The sequence below is a fragment of the Hevea brasiliensis genome, chromosome 1 (genome assembly GCF_030052815.1).
Source record: "Hevea brasiliensis isolate MT/VB/25A 57/8 chromosome 1, ASM3005281v1, whole genome shotgun sequence".
Taxonomy (NCBI): Eukaryota; Viridiplantae; Streptophyta; class Magnoliopsida; order Malpighiales; family Euphorbiaceae; genus Hevea; species Hevea brasiliensis.
The window spans coordinates 5,525,888-5,547,572 of NC_079493.1; the positions used below are offsets into that span (position 1 = coordinate 5,525,888).

Sequence of the window (21,685 nt, forward strand, 5' to 3'; positions counted from 1 at the left end):
ATCTATAAAGACTCCGCAGTTTACTTATGTGATATTTAGGTTGTTTATTTAGTATTTTATTTATTTAGATTTTATCTATTTTTTTAGGTTAGTAAATGATAATATATTTTTTTAAGATACTTTGATAAGACTTGCATGATTTAAGAATACTTAAATTATGCGCCGGTCGCGACACAAAATTTTGGGTCGTAACAAAAATTAAAGAAAACATAAACCATCCATGTAGTAGTAAGTTCTAATGCATTCTTAAATGAAGAGTTTAGCCTCAATTCTTAGAAAAAAAAATTTATTAAGAGAATCAGCGACGGACACAAAGGAATTAGTTTTTTTTTAATGAACCGTGCATGGGATACCTGATAAATCTAAAGAAATTAATCCTGCCTGCGCTTGCATTGCACATGATGTAAACGATGCAAGCCTCTCAAAACGATCTGCTTGAGCAAATTCATGCGTATATATGTCAATGGATAATTCGATAATTCCGCTCCCGCTTCAACATCGTCTCCTACATTTCCCTGAACTGTGATGTCGGGTCACAATCGCTTCCTACTTTCAAGCATATCCACTGTCTAATCCAAGCTAACTACATCCACACCGGTTAAAGTTAGCCTCTCAAGCAAGCCCAGATCCATTTGCATAATCAGATTGAGATTTGGATGTGTTTTTTTTTTTCATTGTATCACAATATGCTTCAAGTATGGACGACTGAAAATCAACAGGGCTAAGTTCTGTGGTCCATGAGTTAAAGATTTGAACTGCTTGAGCCCCATTATCAGCTTGATATTGAATGCATTTTGCCATTAAGGTAGCACATTTATAAAGCAATGCATGAAGTACCTGGGTCATGAAAATTTGGTTTCGTAAATTATATGGCCTGCAATAAAAGATTAGCAGGTGAATGTTCTATTACAATAAGCAAGAGAGCGTAGCAAAATTAAAATGGCTTAGTGAGAAAGGAAAATTTTTTCTGCTTGTTTCTCAGGAAAATGAAGAGGAAAATTTTTTTTCTATTTCTGAGGAAAACATTGAAAAAAGTGGAATTATTAATGGGAAGTAATCTCTTTTAAATTAAATTAAAAATTAAGGATATCAAAAAATTAATTATTTTTTATTAGATTTATTTTTAATTATATTAAATTAATTAGTTTAAAATTATAAAATTAATATTAAAAATTGTAAAAAATTAGTTGTAGGAACCACTATACTAAAAAATAATTTTTTATAGTGACACATAGAGTAATTTGGATTTAAAGTGATAATAGAGACAAACTAACGTATTATACTTACCATAATTGAGTGAATTCCTTGACACTTTGTTTGGGATGGTAGAGTAAAGTTTTATAAAGTAAAACTTTTCGTAGTAAAATTTTTTAAGTTTTAAAATTTTTATAATTTTTTAATATTTAAGAGGAAAATAAATTTTTTTTATAATATTTAAAGATTTTAAAGAAAAAATTTGTTAATCTATCAATTTAATGGATAGAAAATTAAGATTTTTTAAAATTTTTCAAATCTTTTAAAAATCTTACTTTAAAAAACATTTTACTCTTTTAAACATAAAATCAAGATTTTTAAACTTCGAAAAACTTCCCATTATTTTAAAAAACTTTCTCAAACAAAGGCCAAGTGTAAAGTGACACTTTTACGTACATCTTCCTAAAATTAAAAATTAAAAATTTTAGTGGTTGAGTAATCTCATATAAATTCATTTAATTATACTTAAATTAAATAGTATTTATTATTATTAATACAAAAAAGGGATACATTATAGAAAGTGACAATATATATATATATATGTGTATGCGTGAAATTTAAAAATATACCTTAAAAATATTTTTGAAAAATCGTACTTATTATATTTAAATATTTTTTATTATAATTTTCAAGATATAATAAAAAAAGGTTATAATAATTTTAAATTTATATATCATCTTTTTCTCAACCATTGAAGTTCAATAGAATTATTTTTCAATAATAATTTTGCTTGACATTCATGATTATGTATTTATGAATATGATTTTGTATATACTACTATTACGCTCATTAATTACTTTTATTTTTAATTTTTCACAACAAATTACTTTTTATTTTACTATTTATTAGGTTGTCGACTTATTTATCTTCCTATTTACTTACAATTGAACCATATTTCATAACTCAAATTTAGGGTCCTTATTTTATAACTTAATTTTATCATATACAAATAAATATATATCATGCTAAATATTAGGAAATCGAGATGGTAGATTTATTCACTCTATCAATAACCGAGTCGGATGTCGAAAATATTATTGGAGTGATCTCATACATAGAACTGAGTATTCGATTCAAATTGAATCGAATTGAATCATCAAAACTAAATTAATAAAATTATCATATTTTAGAAATCAAATCAAACTAAAATAAATGAAAAATAAAATCGAATTGCTCTATTTCAGTTCTGTTCGATTTGAACCAATTGGTTTTTGAGTTTTGAAAAATTTTTTAATTTATACTTGATTTTTAAGTTATTAAGTATGATTTTGATATTGGTTTGAATCTAACAATCATTGATCAATGAAATTAAATAATTTATATATATATATAATTATATATAATTGATAAATTTCTTATAAAAATAAATCAATTTTAAAATAAATGAAGTAATTCGATTCGGTTCACTTCTACTATTTTTTTCTCTAAAAAATCGAATCGAATCAAAATAATCGAAATTCTTAAAATGTAAAATTAAATCGAATCGATTTATCTTAAAAATTGAATCGAATTATCGAATTAAAATTGTTCAATTCAATTTATTCGGTTCAAACTAAATAATACTCGCCCCTATTCACACGTAATTCTTACAAGGTGAAGACGATGGCGTGATTAATGGATTTTTCTTCTTTTGCCACATTTTGTAAAGGGTTGAAAGGAGATAATATATCAAATTATTTACAAGGGCCAACTTGATCATCTTCTCTGAAGATCCCAGATGAGGAAACCCTAGATGGTATTCAATACTCCCCAACAAAAGAGGAATTAGTCTATAGTCAATGCAGCAGCAAATAAACCTGATTTTTTTTTATTTTATGGTATTAATTACTCTTATTCTTTTTAATTTAAAAATAAAAAGAAAAAGAAATTATACTATTAGTGATTAGTGATAATAAAATGAATATAAATTCAGTAAAACCAATAAATTTTATTTGAGATATACAAATTAATTCTATTAATGATAAAAAATATAGCTAAAAATTCATAACAACTCTATTTTCTTATACACGTCAGAATAAAAAAAAATATATTTACAGGATTTTTTGAATTTTTTTTATTCTCCTTTTCTCCTTGTTGGACCTTCCAATTAAAAAAAGGCATTGTCCTACTCATGATGCTTTACTGCTCTTGCATGGACGCTGAGGATAAGTTCCTTTTGAAAATGTTTTCTTTTGAAAAAAATAATACCAACACTTGTACTGGCGAAGAAAAGAGCATCTCCAAGACTTCAATGTTAAGATACTTATATTAAGGCTCCGATTTAAAAAAAATGTTTTATATATGGAAAATATTTTTTTAAAAGATATTTTTTATAAAAATACTTTTTATTATTTAATTATAATATTAAATTAATAATATTTATTTATTTTATATATATTTATATGTGTTTATATTTTAATAAAATTTTTAAAATTTAAAAAATAAAAAATAATTATTTTTTTTTCTTAAATACCTCCAAACACTAAAAAATATAAAAAATATTTTTTAAAAAAATATTTTTCGTAAAATACACAAAGCCTAAATTGCACTTGGACTCATAATTCTTATATAATGAATTTGAAGTTAAATAAAAAAATAATATAATCAATTAAATTAATTTTTTTTAAATTATAATAAATGTCTATTTTTTTTTATCAGTCAAAATAGAAAATAATTCACCTTTTGCACTCATTGAATTCATTCTTTGTTTTTTTTTTTTCCTTTATCTTTGCAATCAAAATTATTTTTACTTTTAATGTTGATTAGCAGTCTAAATTATTTTTAATTTTCTACAAATTTCTTCATTCAATAACAGTATAGTAAAATTATATTATTTCTAGGAAGGATTAATTTAAAAATATTTATTATAGGATTAAATTCAAATTATTTATTTTTTTTATATTTTAAAGGATTAAAAATATTTTTATATTTCATTAAAGCAAAATTGACAAAAAGAGAAAGGGATGATAAAATTTTAACATTATAATAAAATATTAAAAAAATTATTAAAATTAGTAATATTGCAAAATAAGTTTCCTCCAAATTAAATTTAAAAATATAGTAAAAAAGCAATAAATTCAAAATAGCACTAGCCGAACACTTTTTTGAACAAGTATCAGAAACAAAAGCAGGAGTTCCACACTCATCAACGGAACCATCCTAGCCGTCCAAAATCTCAATCCATAGCTCATCATGCACAACAGAACTTTTGGAGAAACACCATTTCACCACCTTTAAGAAACCAGCTCCTGCTCTCAGTTCTTCAAGAAACACACACACACGATAGTGAGATGTCTCTGAGATTTTTCTTTTGCTGCTCTATTTTCGAGTAAATTTTGGTGGCTAATATACATGGCTGGTGAAGGAGAGAGTCCGCCAATAGGAATTGATCTGGGAACAACTTACTCTTGTGTGGGAGTTTGGCAACATGATCACGTTGAGATCATAACTAACGACCAAGGGAATAGAACGACACCATCTTATGTGGGGTTCACTGATACTAAACGTTTGATTGGAGACGCTGCTAAGAATCAGGTCACCATGAATCCAACCAACACTGTTTTTGGTATGTTCTTGACATCCTAGCACTTGCATTTTGGTTTTCGTTACTCTGGGTTTTTCGTTGCTTTCCCTCTTTTTCAAGTAGTCCTGTTTGTTTCCGGAGAAAATTATGGTATGCAATTACAAACTGATAATAATTAATATGAGTAATCATAATTTTCTTTTATTTATTTTCATTTTGGGCTGGAGACTTGTAGTTAGATTTCTTTAAACGGTCGAGAAATTGAACGGAGGACTGCAGTTTATTTGAAATTCTACCCTGTATCCAGATAATTTTTAATTTTAGCAATTTCTTTTTTCTTTATTGTACTTGTTGATTTTGATCAAATGCAGATTCTAAAAGGTTGATTGGAAGGAGATACAGCGATGCCTCGGTGCAAAGGGACATGAAACTATGGCCTTTTAAGGTCATTGTTGGCCCTGGTGACAGACCCATGATTGTAGTGACACACAAGGGTGAAGAGAAGCAATTCACCTCTGAGGAAATCTCTTCAATGGTCCTCATGAAAATGCGCGAGATTGCTGAGGCGTACCTTGAAACCACTGTAAAGAATGCTGTTGTTACTGTTCCTGCTTATTTCAATGATTCGCAGCGTCAAGCTACAATGGACGCTGGTGTCATTGCTGGCCTGAATGTGATGTGTATTGTAAATGAGCCCACTGCTGCTGCTATTACTTATGGGCTTGACAAGAAAGCCCGTAGTTTTGGTGAGAGGAATGTGCTTATCTTTGATCTAGGTGGTGGCATTTTTGATGTCTCTCTTGTTAACATTGAAGAGGGTATTTTTGAGGTGAAATCTACAGCTGGAGATACCCATTTAGGAGGGGAAGATTTTGACAATAGGATGGTGAACCACTTTGTTCAGGAGTTTAAGAGGAGGCATAACAAGGATATCAGTGGTAACCCAAGAGCATTGAGGAGGTTAAGGACTGCTTGTGAAAGGGCCAAGAGGACTCTCTCATCCACTGCTCGAACTACAATTGAGATTGATTTCCTTTATAGCGGTATTGATTTTTACACAACTATTACCCGAGCTAGATTTGAAGAACTTAACATGGATTTATTTAGGAAGTGTATGGAATCTGTGAAGAAGTGCTTGAGTGATGCAAAGATAGACAAAACCAGTGTCCATGATGTGGTTCTCGTTGGTGGGTCTACTAGGATTCCTAAGGTTCAACAATTGTTGCAGGACTTATTCAATGGTAAAGAGCTTTGCAAGAGCATTAACCCTGATGAGGCTGTAGCTTATGGTGCTGCAGTTCAAGCTGCAATCCTGAGTGGTGAGGGTAACGAGAAGGTCAAGGACCTTCTATTGCTCGATGTCACGCCTCGGTCCCTTGGTTTGGAGACAGCTGGTGGCATTATGAGTGTATTGATTCCAAGGAACACGACCATCCCCATCAAGAAAGAGCAGATATTTTCCACCTATTCTGATAATCAGGTTGGAGTGTTGATTCAGGTCTACGAGGGTGAGCGAGTTAGAACCCGTGACAACAATTTGCTGGGCAAATTTGAATTATCTGGCATTCCTCGTGCTCCTAGGGGTGTTCCACTAATCACTGTTCGCTTTGACATTGATGCCAATGGTATTCTGAATGTCTTTGCTGAGGATAAAACAATTGGACAGAAGACTAAGATGACTATCACTAATGACAAGGGCAGGCTTTCCAGAGAGGAGATTGAGAAGATGGTCCAAGAGGCAGAGAAATACAAGTATGAGGATGAGGAACACAGAAAGAAGGTTGAGGCCAAGAATGCACTGGAGAACTATGCTTACAACATGAGATTTAGAGATGAGAAGATAAGTGCAAAGCCAGCAATCGGAATTGATCTAGGAACGACATACTCCCGTGTGGGAATTTGGCAACATGATCACGTTGAGATCATAGCTAATGACCAGGGTAATAGAGCAACACCATCTTGTGTCGCATTCATTAATACTGAACGTTTGATAGGAGACGCTGCTAAGAATCAGGTCTCTAAGAATCCAACAAACACTGTTTTTGGTATGTTCCTGACTTCTTAACACTTGTATTGTGGTTTTTGTTACTATTGCTTTTTTGTTGCTTTCCCTTTTTCCAATAGTACTGTTTGTTTGCTGAGAAAATTGTGGTATGTAATTTCAAATTGTGGTATAGCCGACCCCAAATTTTTGGGATAAAGGCTTAGTTGAGTTGAGTTGAGTTGAGTATAAATGGTCGAGATATTGAACAGAGGGCTGTTGAGACTGCAGTTTATTTGAAATTCTACCTTGTATCCAAATAAATTTTAATGTTAGCAATTTCTTTTTTCTCATTGTACTTGTTGATTTTGATCAAATGCAGATGCTAAGAGATTGATTGGAAGGCGATACAGCGATGCATCGGTGCAAAGGGACATGAAATTATGGCCTTTTAAGGTCATTGCTGGCCCTGGTGACAGACCCATGATTATTGTGACATACAAGGGTGAAGAGAAGCAATTCGCCTCTGAGGAAATCTCTTCAATGGTCCTCATGAAAATGCGAGAGATTGCTGAGACGCACCTTGAAACCACTATAAAGAATGCTGTTGTTACTGTTCCTGCTTATTTCAATGACTCGCAGCGTCAAGCTACAATGGACGCTGGTGTCATTGCTGGCCTAAATGTAATGTATATTATAAATGAGCCCACTGCAGCTGCTATTGTTTATGGGCTTGACAAGAAAGCTAGTAGTTTTGGTAAGAAGAATGTGCTTATCTTTGATTTAGGTGGTGGCACTTTTGATGTTTCTCTTCTTACCATTGAAGAGGGTACTTTTGAGGTGAAATCCATAGCTGGAGATGCCCATTTAGGAGGGGAAGATTTTGACAATAGGATGGTGAACCACTTCGTTAAGGAGTTTAAGAGGAGGCATAAGAAGGATATTAGTGGTAACCCAAGAGCATTGAGGAGGTTAAGGACTGCTTGTGAAAGGGCCAAGAGGACTCTGTCATCCACTGCTCGAACTACAATTGAGATTGATTTCCTTTATGAGCATATTGATTTTTATGCAACTATTACTCGAGCTAGATTTGAAGAACTTAACATGGATTTATTTAGGAAGTGTATGGAATCTGTGAAGAAGTGCTTGAGTGATGCAAAGATGGACAAAACCAGTGTCCATGATGTGGTTCTCGTTGGTGGGTCTACTAGGATTCCTAAGGTTCAACAATTGTTGCAGGATTTCTTCAATGGTAAAGAGCTGTATAAGAGCATTAACCCTGATGAGGCTGTAGCCTATGGTGCTGCAGTCCAGGCTGCAATCCTGAGCGGTGAGGGTAATGAGAAGGTCGAGGACCTTCTATTGCTCGATGTCACTCCTCGGTCCCTTGTTTTGGAGACAGCTGGTGGCGTTATGACTGTATTGATTCCAAGGAACACGACCATCCCCATCAAGAAAAGGCAAGTGTTTTCCACTGATTCTGATAATCAGCTTGGAGTGTTGATTCAGGTCTATGAGGGTGAGCGAAATAGAACCCATGAGAACAATTTGCTAGGCAAATTTGAATTATCTGGCATTCCTTCTGCTCCTAGGGGTGTTCCACGAATCGATGTCTGCTTTGACATTGATGCCAATGGTATTCTGAATGTCTTTGCCAAGGATAAAACAACTGGACAGAAGAACAAGATTACTATCACTAATGACAAGGGCAGGCTTTCCAGAGAGGAGATTGAGAAGATGGTCCAAGAGGCAGAGAAGTACAAGTATGAGGATGAGGAGCACAAAAAGAAGGTCAAGGCCAAGAATGCACTGGAGAACTATGCCTATAATATGAGATTTAGAGATGAGACGATCAGTGCAAAACTCTCCGCTGCTGATAAGAAGAAAATTGAAGATGCAATTGAGTTGGCCATTCAGTGGCTTGGTGGGAATCAACTCGCTGAGGCAGATGAATTTAAAGACAAGATGAAAGAGTTGGAAAGCATCTACAACCCAATCCAAGGGGTACCAAGCACTAGCCGTGACATGGGCAGAGTCATAGATGAGGATGGTCCTTCTATGGGTGCTAGAAGTGGCATTGGGCCCATTATTGAGGACGTGGATTAAGAAGTGGGGTGGATACTTTTCCAAGGCTTAGATGGGTTAATGTCTTTTTCTTAATCTGCCATTTGTTATGATCTAATATGATAATCGAGGTTTAAGGATGATATATGAGATGGAGTTTCAATATTTAAGGTGATCATTTCCTTTTAGTTTTTGCAATTTGTGGTGTTTTTCTTATGGAGTTTTTTTCATTTTTTTGGCTCTTTATTACGTTTTCGTGGTATTCCTTTAGATGAAATGCGAAGCAATTTTATTGCTTTACATCCGCCACTAACTAGTAGTGCCATTGCCATGTGAGGCTAGAGCAACAAAGGATAATCTCCAGTAAAGGAAACATTGAGTGTTTAGTGTTGCTACTAAATTTGTATTAAGCACTTAAGACTTTGATTGAACACAAGGTAAGATGCAAAATAATGGATAGAGAGCACGAGCTTGGCATGCATGGGAATCATGTCTGCAAGCACATTGACCTGTGTGTGGTGTATCTGTAACTTGAAGTTCACAAAGATATTCTAGTAAGTTTGTGGAATATGTATGCTTATTTGTTGATAAAACATGAAATTGATGCTACACACTCCAATTTGTGTATGGTAAGAGAAAAAAAATTGAAATGATGTGAATCAGGTCATCAACTATTGCTAACAAATGAAATATATGGTACTAGAAATGAGCCGTGTGTTGTGGTAGATGATGGGCAATCATTTGAAAGAAAGAGATGTTTTGGGACATATTAATGTGTGGACTCCATGTATGGTCAAGGAATTTGTTTTCAGTGATTTGAGAAGCAGAAACAATAGAGGTTCAAGTGATACTCATTAGGAATTCCCCCTAGGAAGAAATTTTCACCACTTTCTTGCACTTGCAGACCGTAATTGATAGAAGAAGGCTGGGATGAATCCTGGTTTAATAAAACAGTTAATGCTCTTGCTCTATGACTACCTTGACATTCACTAAGATTCTCTTTCTCAAGCATTAATGCAGTCTCCATCTTTATCAATCGTTATTTTTGTGACTTGAATTTTGGATATGTTTTTCATGAACCCGAATTGTGACCCGACTCGAAAATTTCTGGTTGCTACCCGATTGGGATAAAAAGTGAGATTAGTGGTGGTAGCGGAGGGCACAGGCCGATAAATATTGTAATATTCGACCCTTTGCGGTAGAGTTGTGAGATATTCGGGAAACATACTGTGGTTAGGGTTTGAAAGTTCTGATTAATTATATCTTGCTCTTTTCATCATAGTAGAACTTTTTTTCTTGTCTTGCCTGTGGACGTAGACCTTACGGTTGAACCACGTTAAATCCTATATTATTCTTCTTCTATTTTTAATACTGTGTGATTGTGCAATTTGTGTGTGTGCCTTAGATTTGCGTGCTTGTTATAACATCGATTTATCTAGCATTGATGTTGTGTCCATCTTTGCCTCTTGCTTAGACATTGTTGTTGCATCTGCATTTCTCTTTATATCAGCATCTTTTGCTTCCTTTCCTACCTCCATTCTTTCAATTTTCAACAGTACATTATTTTTTGTGGTGCAAAAAATACCACTTTATTCCTTTTATAGATCAAAATAACTTTTTTTTTGTCTTAATCAGAATTGCATTGTTCTACGATCTATACTATGGATAGGAAGACATCCATATTTTAGATCAATACTGATCCTGCTTTCCAGCATGCCATTCATTGTTCTTTTCAATTTTCCTTTAAATATCATTTAATAAAATACGATAATGAGAAGTCCACATTCTGCATTTGCATTAGTTATTGATGAGAAAATTGACTTGTGCTCTGGAGGATGATATGAAGCTTCAGTTCTTGGCATCTGTTCTGAGAGGAAGGCACTGGTATGATCATTTTGCTTCCTTCCCTGTTGGACTCTCTTTCTGATTATCTTATCTGGACTTGAATTCCAAATTAGTAGAGCCCTTATAAGTGCGAAACTATGTATGAATATTTTTTTTGTTCAGTTTTGTGCTTTGGAAACAGGTAAGAAGGTTAGTAATCACCCAAGTCATAGATGTTGTTGGAATGATTCAAGAAACTGATATAGCTGTTAGCATCAATGGGGTGGAAGGTATGCAGGTCAGTAAAGTATTTGAATTCTGCTTGAAGCAGCTGTAACAGTAACAATTTGACGCATTCTTTCCCCCAGTTTTAACCATGTATAACTTAAAAGTTATGTGGATATTTTCTGTCCTTGCATGCACTTTTAGCAGCCAAGAATTCTGCTGCCATTATCCGCTTGGCCCAATTTTTACTATTAGGCAAAAATCCTATTTGGCCCCTTAAACAAATGCTCAAAAATCAAATAAACCCTTAAACTTTTTTTTAGTTCAAAGAAGCCCTTCAAATATTTAAATTGACACTTTTAACTCCAAAATTAATATATATCAGTTTACTTTGAACCAAACCTTAGTCACGTGGTTATGCTACCACTGACGACCATTTTCCTCCAATGACCACTGTTATCTCTTTAATCTTCTGCTCAAATAGATCCAACTTGCTGGACATTGACAGCGGCAATGATGAATTGCATGGAATCAATAGGGCACCTTCAAAGTTCAAATTTGATATGAAGATAACAACTCTGACATTGAATCTCTTGGTTAGTATGGTTATGCATATTATTGACAGATACTCTTATTGAAGGGAATGAGGATGACCGCGATGATGGTGATGAATGTGATGTGATGGGAATCTGGGAGATGGCAGTGGAGATGCCACTAGAGAATACTATACCTGAGATAGATTATGTTTGAAGACAGGGAATGCCATCGGAAAGGATGCTCTTGCTACTGGGGCTGCTTTAGGGTGGTGATTGGGAATGCTTGCCAGGTAACATTCATGAGTTTGGGTGAATTGTCAAGCTTTGATGTTGCTTCATCGAACGCTTGCTTTGCAAGGCGGCATGCCCTTTCAGATGAATTCAAGATCTCATAAGAGAATATTAAGAAATTCAATGCCAAACCCAATCAGGTAGATATAATGCACTAAGTTGTATTATATTCTTCTCTTAAATGTATCTTTGCTCCTTTAATCCTCCTTTTATCACTCAATAACACAGTTGTATTATATTCTTCTCTCAAATATATCATTGCTCCTTAAATCCTCCCTGTATCACTCGATCACACCCATTCCCTCACATTTTGCTTCAATAACTGCTGCTCCTGACCATTTGGATCGTCTCATAGGTCCTACTAGCTCGACCTAGCTCCAATATTTCTTCCAAGGTATACTCCCCCAAAACGCATGCTTGGATGTTTGTCTTGCTTTGTTATACTTTCACATACCTTTGCTCATCCCTCATGAAACTTGACAAAAAAACTGAGATTCCTCAAATTCCATTAATTTAGATTCCTCAATTTCTTTTGCAGTATGCACCATGACATCCATTGTTAAAATCCCTATATGAAGGCAGTGTCCACTTTTTGCTTAACGACAATTGATAGACAATTAATGAATTAAAGCGTGATGCTGTTCTCTCTATTAAAGCAGGTAACTTTAATCTCTGAACATGCCTTAGAGTTAAGAGGATAAACCTCCGTAAATTTTTGTTGTATTCAACTGATAGCAGATTCCACATTAAGTTTAGCCACATTTTTTCATGGCATCCACCATCTCATCGTAGCACTCCACCTACTCAGAGAGCTTGGCAACGTAAATAAACTTGTCACGTTTAGCCATACATATAAATATGATCTCAGATTAATAAAAAGACAAGTTGACTACTAACTATACGTTCCAACTTTGTACCACAACACTCCACTTCCTTCTCTTGGGATGATGATCCAATACCTTGACAATAATGGAGAGAGATATTTGAACTTTGATTTTCCCACTTAGCCGGCCTGGCATAGAGTCAGATATTAACCAGTTGGGTGCTTGAATGGTTTAGAGAAGGCTTTATTCCAACCTGGTATGCAATGAACCATGAAGTGCTAGTATTTGACTCTGCATTTTTGGTGCAATCCCTAATTCCATTAGACGGCGTGCTTTGTTAACTTTGGAGTTAAGTATGTCATTTTAAATAGCTGAAGGGCTTCTTTAGACCAAAAAAGAATTTAAGGACTTATTTAACTTTTGAGCAAGGCTAAAATGAGCCTTTTGCCTTTCTATTAATATAAAGTGATTAGCTTTTGCCATTAAGGCAGCACATTTTTAAAGCAATGCATGACGCATGAAAATTTGGTTTCATGAATTATATGGTCTGCAATAAAAATTAGCAGGTGAATGTTCTATTACAAAAAGCAAGAGAGCGTAGCAAAATTAAATGGCTTAGTGAGAAAGGAAAAATTTTCCTCCTTGTTTCTCAGGAAAATGAAGGGGAATTTTTTTTTTCTATTTCTCGGGAATACACTGAAAAAAAAGTGGAATTATTACCTACTAATTTTAAAAAAAATATAGCTAAAAATTCAGTAATAATTAATTGATAATAATTCTATTTTCTAATACATATCAGAATTAAAAAAAAGGACTGTATTTACAGAGTTAAATTTATTCTTTTTTTTCCTCTTTACAATCTAAATTATTTTTAATTTTAACGTTGATTAGCAGTCTAAATTATTTTTAATTATCTACAAATTTCTTCATTCAATAACAGTAAGTATATTATTTTTAGGAAGGATAAATTTAAAAATATTTTATTATAGGATTTATTTTTTATATTTTAAAGGATTAATAAGATTTTAAACATTATAATAAAATATTAAAAATTTATTAAAATTAGTGATATTGTAAAATAAGTTTCATCCAAATTAAAATTTTAATATAATTATTAGTGGCAATGGGGTTAAAATTAAGGTTAGGAGGTGGGACGGGGACAGAATAAGGAGGGAGGGCATTTAGATTTTTTATTATTTTATTTTTAATATAATTTTACATTTTTATTTATTATGTTTCTGTTTTAAAAAAAAAAACATTCCATCCAATCAAATGTTTTTATTATGAAATACACTTAAAAATATTGTAAAAAAGCAATAAATACAAAATAGCACTGGCCCACACCTTTTGGAGCAAATGCACGAAACAAAAGCAGGAGTTCAACACTCGTCAACGGAACCATCCTAGCCGTCCAAATTCTTAATCTAATGGCTGATCATGCACAACAAAACTTTGAAGAGACAGCACATCTCCACCTTTAAGAAACCAGCTCCTACTCTCAGTTCTTCACGAAACACACGTACAGAATAGTGAGGTGTCTCTGAGATTTTTCTTTTGCTGCTCTATTTTCTTGTAAATTTTGGTGGCTAATATCCATGGCTGGTAAAGGAGAGAGTCCGCCAATAGGAATTGATCTGGGAACAACTTACTCTTGTGTGGGAGTTTGGCAACATGATCACGTTGAGATCATAGCTAACGACCAGGGGAATAGAACGACACCATCTTATGTGGGGTTCACTGATACTAAACGTTTGATTGGAGACGCTGCCAAGAATCAGGTCACCATGAATCCAACCAATACTGTTTTTGGTATGTTCTTGACTTCCTAACACTTGATTTTGGTTTTCGTTACTCCGGTTTTTCGTTGCTTTCCCACTTTTTCCAGTAGTCCTGTTTGTTCCCGGAGAAAATTATGGTATGCAATTACAAACTGATAATAATTAATATGAGTAATCATAATTTTCTTTTATTTATTTTCATTTTGGGCTCGAGACTTGTAGTTTGATCTCTTCATACGGTCGAGAAATTGAACAGAGGACTGTTGAGACTGCAGTTTATTTGAAATTCTACCCTGTATCTAAATAAATTTTAACTTTAGCAATTTTTTTTTCTTTGTTGTACTCGTTGATTTTGATCAAATGCAGATTCTAAAAGGTTGATTGGAAGGCGATACAGCGATGCCTCGGTGCAAAGGGACATGAAACTATGGCCTTTTAAGGTCATTGCTGGCCCTGGCGACAGACCCATGATTGTAGTGACATACAAGGGTGAAGAGAAGCAATTCACCTCTGAGGAAATCTCTTCAATGGTCCTCATGAAAATGCGCGAGATTGCTGAGGCGTACCTTGGAACCACTGTAAAGAATGCTGTTGTTACTGTTCCTGCTTATTTCAATGATTCGCAGCGTGGAGCTACAATGGACGCTGGTGTCATTGCTGGCCTGAATGTGATGTGTATTGTAAATGAGCCCTCTGCTGCTGCTATTGCTTATGGGCTTGATAAGAAAGCCGGTAGTTTTGGTGAGAGGAATGTGCTTATCTTTGATCTAGGTGGTGGCACTTTTGATGTCTCTCTTGTTAACATTCAAGAGGGTATTTTTGAAGTGAAATCTACAGCTGGAGATACCCATTTAGGAGGGGAAGATTTTGACAATAGGATGGTGAACCACTTTGTTGAGGAGTTTAAGGGGAGGCATAACAAAGATATTAGTGGTAACCCAAGAGCATTGAGGAGGTTAAGGACCGCTTGTGAGAGGGCCAAGAGGACTCTTTCATCCTCTGCTCAAACTACAATTGAGATTGATTTCCTTTATGACGGTGTTGATTTTTACACAACTATTACCCGAGCTAGATTTGAAGAACTTAACATGGATTTATTTAGGAAGTGTATGGAACCTGTGGAGAAGTGCTTGATGGATGCAAAGATGGACAAAAGCAATGTCCATGATGTGGTTCTTATTGGTGGGTCTACTAGGATTCCTAAGGTTCAACAATTGTTGCAGGATTTCTTCAATGGTAAAGAGCTTTACAAGAGCATTAACCCTGATGAGGCTGTAGCCTATGGTGCTGCAGTTCAGGCTAAAATCCTGAGTGGTGACGGTAACAAGAAGGTCAAGGACATTCTATTGCTCGATGTCACTCCTCAGTCCCTTGGTTTGGAGACAGCTGGTGGCGTTATGACTGTATTGATTCCAAGGAACACGACCATCCCCAAGAAGAAAGAGCAGATTTTTTCCACCTCTTCTGACAATCAGCGTGGAGTGTTGATTCAGGTCCATGAGGGTGAGCGAGCTAGAACCCGTGACAACAATTTGCTAGGCAAATTTGAATTATCTGGCATTCCTCCTGCTCCTAGGGGTGTTCCACAAATCAATGTCCGCTTTGACGTTGATGCCAATGGTATTCTGAATGTCTTTGCTGAGGATAAAACAACTGGACAGAAGAACAAGATTACTATCACTAATGACAGGGGCAGGCTTTCCAGAGAGGAGATTGAGAAGATGGTCCAAGAGGCAGAGAAATACAAGTACGAGGATGAGGAACACAGAAAGAAGGTTGAGGCCAAGAATGCACTGGAGAACTATGCTTACAACATGAGATTTAGAGATGAGAAGATAAGTGCAAAGCCAGCAATCGGAATTGATCTAGGAACGACTTACTCCTGTGTGGGAATTTGGCAACATGATCATGTTGAGATCATAGCTAATGACCAGGGTAATAGAACAACACCATCTTGTGTCGCATTCACTAATTCTGAACGTTTGATAGGAGACGCTGCTAAGAATCAGGTCTCTAAGAATCCAACAAACACTGTTTTTGGTATGTTCCTGACTTCTTAACACTTGTATTGTGGTTTTTGTTACTCTTGCTTTTTTGTTGCTTTCCCTCTTTTTTCAATAATACTGTTTGTTTGCTGAGAAAATTGTGGTATGTAATTTCAAACTAATAATAATTAAAATGAGTAATCATTATTTTCTTTTATTTGTAAACGGTCGAGGTATTGAATAGAGGGCTGTTGAGACTGCAGTTTATTTGAAATTCTACCTTGTATCCAAATAAATTTTAATTTTAGCAATTTCCTTTTTCTTATTGTACTTGTTGTTTTGATCAAATGCAGATGCTAAGAGATTGATTGGAAGGCGATACAGCGATGCATCGGTGCAAAGGGACATGAAACTATGGCCTTTTAAGGTCATTGCTGGCCCTGGTGACAGACCCATGATTGTTGTGAAGTACAAGGGTGAAGAGAAGCAATTCGCCTCTGAGGAAATCTCTTCAATGGTCCTCATGAAAATGCAAGAGATTGCTGAGACATACCTTGAAACCACTATAAAGAATGTTGTTATTACTGTTCCTGCTTATTTCAATGACTCGCAGCGTCAAGCTACAATGGACGCTGGTGTTATTGCTGGCCTAAATGTAATGTGTATTATAAATGAGCCCACTGCAGCTGCTATTGTTTATGGGCTTGACAAGAAAGCCAGTAGTTTTGTTAAGAAGAATGTGCTTATATTTGATCTAGGTGGTGGCACTTTTGATGTTTCTCTTCTTACTATTGAAGAGGGTACTTTTGAGGTGAAATCCACAGCTGGAGATACCCATTTAGGAGGGGAAGATTTTGACAATAGGATGGTGAACCTCTTTGTTAAGGAGTTTAAGAGGAGGCATAAGAAGGATATTAGTGGTAACCCAAAAGCATTGAGGAGGTTAAGGACCGCTTGTGAGAGGGCCAAGAGGACTCTTTCATCCGATTCTCAAACTACAATTGAGATTGTTTCCCTTTATGGCTGTATTGATTTTTACACAACTATTACCCGAGCTAGATTTGAAGAACTTAACATGGATTTATTTAGGAAGTGTATGGAATCTGTGGAGAAGTGCTTAAGGGATGCAAAGATGGACAAAAGCAATGTCCATGATGTGGTTCTTATTGGTGGGTCTACTAGGATTCCTAAGGTTCAACAATTGTTGCAGGATTTCTTCAATGGTAAAGAGCTTTACAAGAGCATTAACCCTGATGAGGCTGTAGCCTATGGTGCTGCAGTTCAGGCTGCAATCCTAAGTGGTGAGGACAATGAGAAGGTCCAAGACCTTCTATTGCTCGATGTCACGCCTCGGTCCCTTGGTTTGGAGACACCTGGTGGCGTCATGACTATATTGATTCCAAGGAACACGACCATCCCCATCAATAAAGAGCAGATGTTTTCCACCTATTCCGATAATCAGCCCGGAGTCTTGATTCAGGTCTATGAGGGTGAGCGAACTAGAATCCTTGACAACAATTTGCTAGGCAAATTTGAATTATCTGGCATTCCTCCTGCTCCTAGGGGTGTTCCACAAATCAATGTCCGCTTTGACATTGATGCCAATGGTATTCTGAATGTCTTTGTCGAGGATAAAACAACTGGACAGAAGAACAAGATTACTGTCACTAATGACAAGGGCAGGCTTTCCAGAGAGGAGATTGAGGAGATGGTCCAAGAGGCAGAGAAATGCAAGTATGAGGATAAGGAACACAGAAAGAAGGTTGAGGCCAAGAATGCACCGGAGAACTATGCTTACATGAGATTTAGAGATGAGAAGATAAGTGCAAAGCCAGCAATCGGAATTGATCTAGGAACGACTTACTCCTGTGTGGGAATTTGGCAACATGATCACGTTGAGATCATAGCTAATGACCAGGGTAATAGAACAACACCATCTTTTGTCGCATTCACTAATACTGAACGTTTGATAGGAGACGCTGCTAAGAATCAGGTCTCTAAGAATCCAACAAACACTGTTTTTGGTATGTTCCTTACTTCTTAACACTTGTTTTTTGGTTTTTGTTACTCTTGCTTTTTTGTTGCTTTCCCTCTTTTTTCAATAATACTGTTTGTTTGCTGAGAAAATTGTGGTATGTAATTTCAAACTAATAATAATTAAAATGAGTAATCATTATTTTCTTTTATTTATAAACGGCCGAGGTATTGAACAGTGGGCTGTTGAGACTGCAGTTTATTTGAAATTCTACCTTGTATCCAAATAAATTTTAATTTTAGCAATTTCCTTTTTCTTATTGTACTTGTTGATTTTGATCAAATGCAGATGCTAAGAGATTGATTGGAAGGCGATACAGCGATGCATCGGTGCAAAGAGACATGAAACTATGGCCTTTTAAGGTCATTGCTGGCCTTGGTGACAGACCCATGATTATTGTGACATACAAGGGTGAAGAGAAGCAATTCTCCTCTGAGGAAATCTCTTCAATGGTCCTCATGAAAATGCGAGAGATTGCTGAGTCGTACCTTGAAACCACTATAAAGAATGCTGTTGTTACTGTTCCTGCTTATTTCAATGACTCGCAGCGTCAAGCTACAATAGACGCTGGTGTCATTGCTGGCCTAAATGTAATGTGTATTATAAATGAGCCCACTGCAGCTGCTATTGTTTATGGGCTTGACAAGAAAGCTAGTAGTTTTGGTAAGAAGAATGTGCTTATATTTGATCTAGGTGGTGGCACTTTTGATGTTTCTCTTCTTGCCATTGAAAAGGGTACTTTTGAGGTGAAATCCACAGCTGGAGATGCCCATTTAGGAGGGGAAGATTTTGACAATAGGATGGTGAACCACTTCATTAAGGAGTTTAAGAGGAGGCATAAGAAGGATATTAGTGGTAACCCAAGAGCATTGAGGAGGTTAAGGACTGCTTGTGAAAGGGCCAAGAGGACTCTGTCATCCATTGCTCGAACTACAATTGAGATTGATTTCCTTTATGAGCATATTGATTTTTATTCAACTATTACCCGAGCTAGATTTGAAGAACTTAACATGGATTTATTTAGGAAGTGTATGGAACCTGTGAAGAAGTGCTTGAGTGATGCAAAGATGGACAAAACCAGTGTCCATGATGTGGTTCTCGTTGGTGGGTCTACTAGGATTCCTAAGGTTCAACAATTGTTGCAGAATTTCTTCAATGGTAAAGAGCTGTACAAGAGCATTAACCCTGATGAGGCTGTAGCCCATGGTGCTGCAGTCCAGGCTGCAATCCTGAGTGGCAAGGGTAATGAGATGGTCAAGGACCTTCTATTGCTCGATGTCACTCCTCGGTCCCTTGGTTTGGGGACAACTGGTGACATTATGACCGTATTGATTCCAAGGAACATGACCATCCCCATCAAGAAAGAGCAAGTGCTTTCCACCGATTCTGATAATCAGCTTGGTGTGTTGATTCAGGTCTATGAGTGTGAGCGAAATAGAACCGGTGAGAACAATTTGCTAGGCAATTTTGAATTATCTGGCATTCCCCCTGCTCCTAGGGGTGTTCCACGAATCCATGTCTGCTTTGACATTGATGCCAATGGTATTCTGAATGTCTTTGCCGAGGATAAAACAACAGGACAGAAGAATAAGATTACTGTCATTGATGACAAGGGCAGGCTTTCCGGAGAGGAGATTGAGAAGATGGTACAAAAGGCAGAGAAATACAAGTATGAGGATGAGGAACACAGAAAGAAGGTCAAGGCCAAGAATGCACTGGACTACTATGCTTACAACATGAGATTTAGAGATGAGAAGATAAGTGCAAAACTCTCTGCTGCTGATAAGAAGAAAATTGAAGATGCAATTGAGTCGGCCATTCAGTGGCTTTGTGGGAATCAACTCGCTGAGGCAGATGAATTTAAAGACAAGATGAAAGAATTGGAAAGCATTTGCAACCCAATCCAAGATGTACCAAGCACTAGCCGAGACATGGGCAGAGTAATAGATGAGGATGGTCCTTCTATGGGTGCTAGAAGTGGCATTGCTTTTATTGAGGATGTGGATTAAGAAGTGGGGTGGATACTTTTCCAAGGCTTAGATGGGTTAATGTCTTTTTCTTAACCTACCGTTTGTTATGATATAATATGATAATTGAGGTTTAAAGATGATATATGAGATGGAGTTTCAATGTTTAAGATGATCATTTCCTTTTAGTTTTTGCAATTTGTGGTGTTTTTCTCATGGAGTTTTTTTCTTGTTTTGGCTCTTTATTACGTTTTCATGGTATTCCTTTAGATGAAATGCGAAGCAATTTTATTGCCTTTGGTTGAACACAAGGTAAGATGCAAAATAATTGATAGACAGCTCGGGCTTGGCATACATGGGAGTAATGTTTGCAAGAACATTGGCCTTTATGCGGTGTATCAGCAACTTGAAGTTCAAAAAGATATTCTAATAACTTTGTGGAATTTGTATGCTTATTTGCCGATAAATCATGAAATTGATGCTACACAATATTAGTTACCTATTCAAAATCGTCATCGCATGCAAACTTTGATTTCCTAATTTTGTTGTGAAAATTTCCTTTTATTGAGACGCATTAATCTCTCCGTTGTTGCACCTTTTATTGGCATTATTCAAAGTTTTGAAGGTTATGAAATATTAATGTTGTATTTATATTGTTAAAAATCCAATGTAGCACTAAATTGTGATAGTCTTGAATGAAAGTAATTGACGTCACCCATCTTGGATGTCTATTCGTTGGTTCTTTAGTTTTGGGTGGAATATTTAAGTTGTGTATATATCGTGACTGGTTACTATATTTGATAATTCATTAGCTTTGTTTGCCACCCTTTCTCTCTCTAAATTCCATTTTTTTCTCTGTGATCTCTCTCTAGATTGTTGTAAGCAGTGCTCAGTGACGGAGCAAAACTTTGAGACTGATCCGTCTACTTCAACCTCGAGGTTAATATTTTCTTTCCTCTATTTTTTTTTATTCATAATTCCTATATATGCAGGTTTTTTTAAATTTTATTTTGAGTGTTTAAATGATGATAAAAACCAATTTTAATAGAGGGATGTGATAATGGTCCAATCATGAGTTCACTTTGTTATTTCTTTATAAATTTTGCTGCATAAATTGCAATCTAAAAGTTAATTAAATAACCAAAGAGTTCGTCCAATATTTAGATTGAAGAAAATTTCCTATCAAAGTTAATTAGACTATTTCTAATTTTTCTTTTTTTTTTTTCCCTCCATACGTATTTATTTATTTGGGGACTCCATGTATGGTCAAGGAATCTGTTTTTAGTGATTTGATAAGCAGAAACAATAGAGGTTCAAGTGATACTCACTCATTAGGTATTCTCCCTAGGAAGAAAATTTCACCACTTTCTTGCCCTTGCAGACCGTAATTGATAGGAGAAGGGAGGGATGAATTTAATA

At 35.4% G+C, this 21,685-nt stretch overlaps 2 protein-coding genes across 2 annotated transcripts; both read left to right on the forward strand.

Moving 5' to 3' along the window:
- Positions 1-4,386: 4,386 nt before the first annotated feature.
- Positions 4,387-8,999, forward strand: LOC110636146 (heat shock cognate 70 kDa protein 2). The gene is made up of 3 exons (XM_021785701.2): positions 4,387-4,798; positions 5,128-6,801; positions 7,120-8,999. Exons 1-3 carry the CDS (start codon positions 4,585-4,587, stop codon positions 8,841-8,843), a joined length of 3,612 nt encoding a protein of 1,203 aa, XP_021641393.2. The 5' UTR covers positions 4,387-4,584; the 3' UTR covers positions 8,844-8,999.
- Positions 9,000-13,989: 4,990 nt separating this feature from the next.
- LOC110636145 (uncharacterized) lies at positions 13,990-20,436 on the forward strand. The gene is made up of 4 exons (XM_021785700.2): positions 13,990-14,310; positions 14,646-16,319; positions 16,618-18,288; positions 18,588-20,436. Exons 1-4 carry the CDS (start codon positions 14,097-14,099, stop codon positions 20,306-20,308), a joined length of 5,280 nt encoding a protein of 1,759 aa, XP_021641392.2. The 5' UTR covers positions 13,990-14,096; the 3' UTR covers positions 20,309-20,436.
- The last annotated feature ends 1,249 nt before the right edge of the window (positions 20,437-21,685 follow it).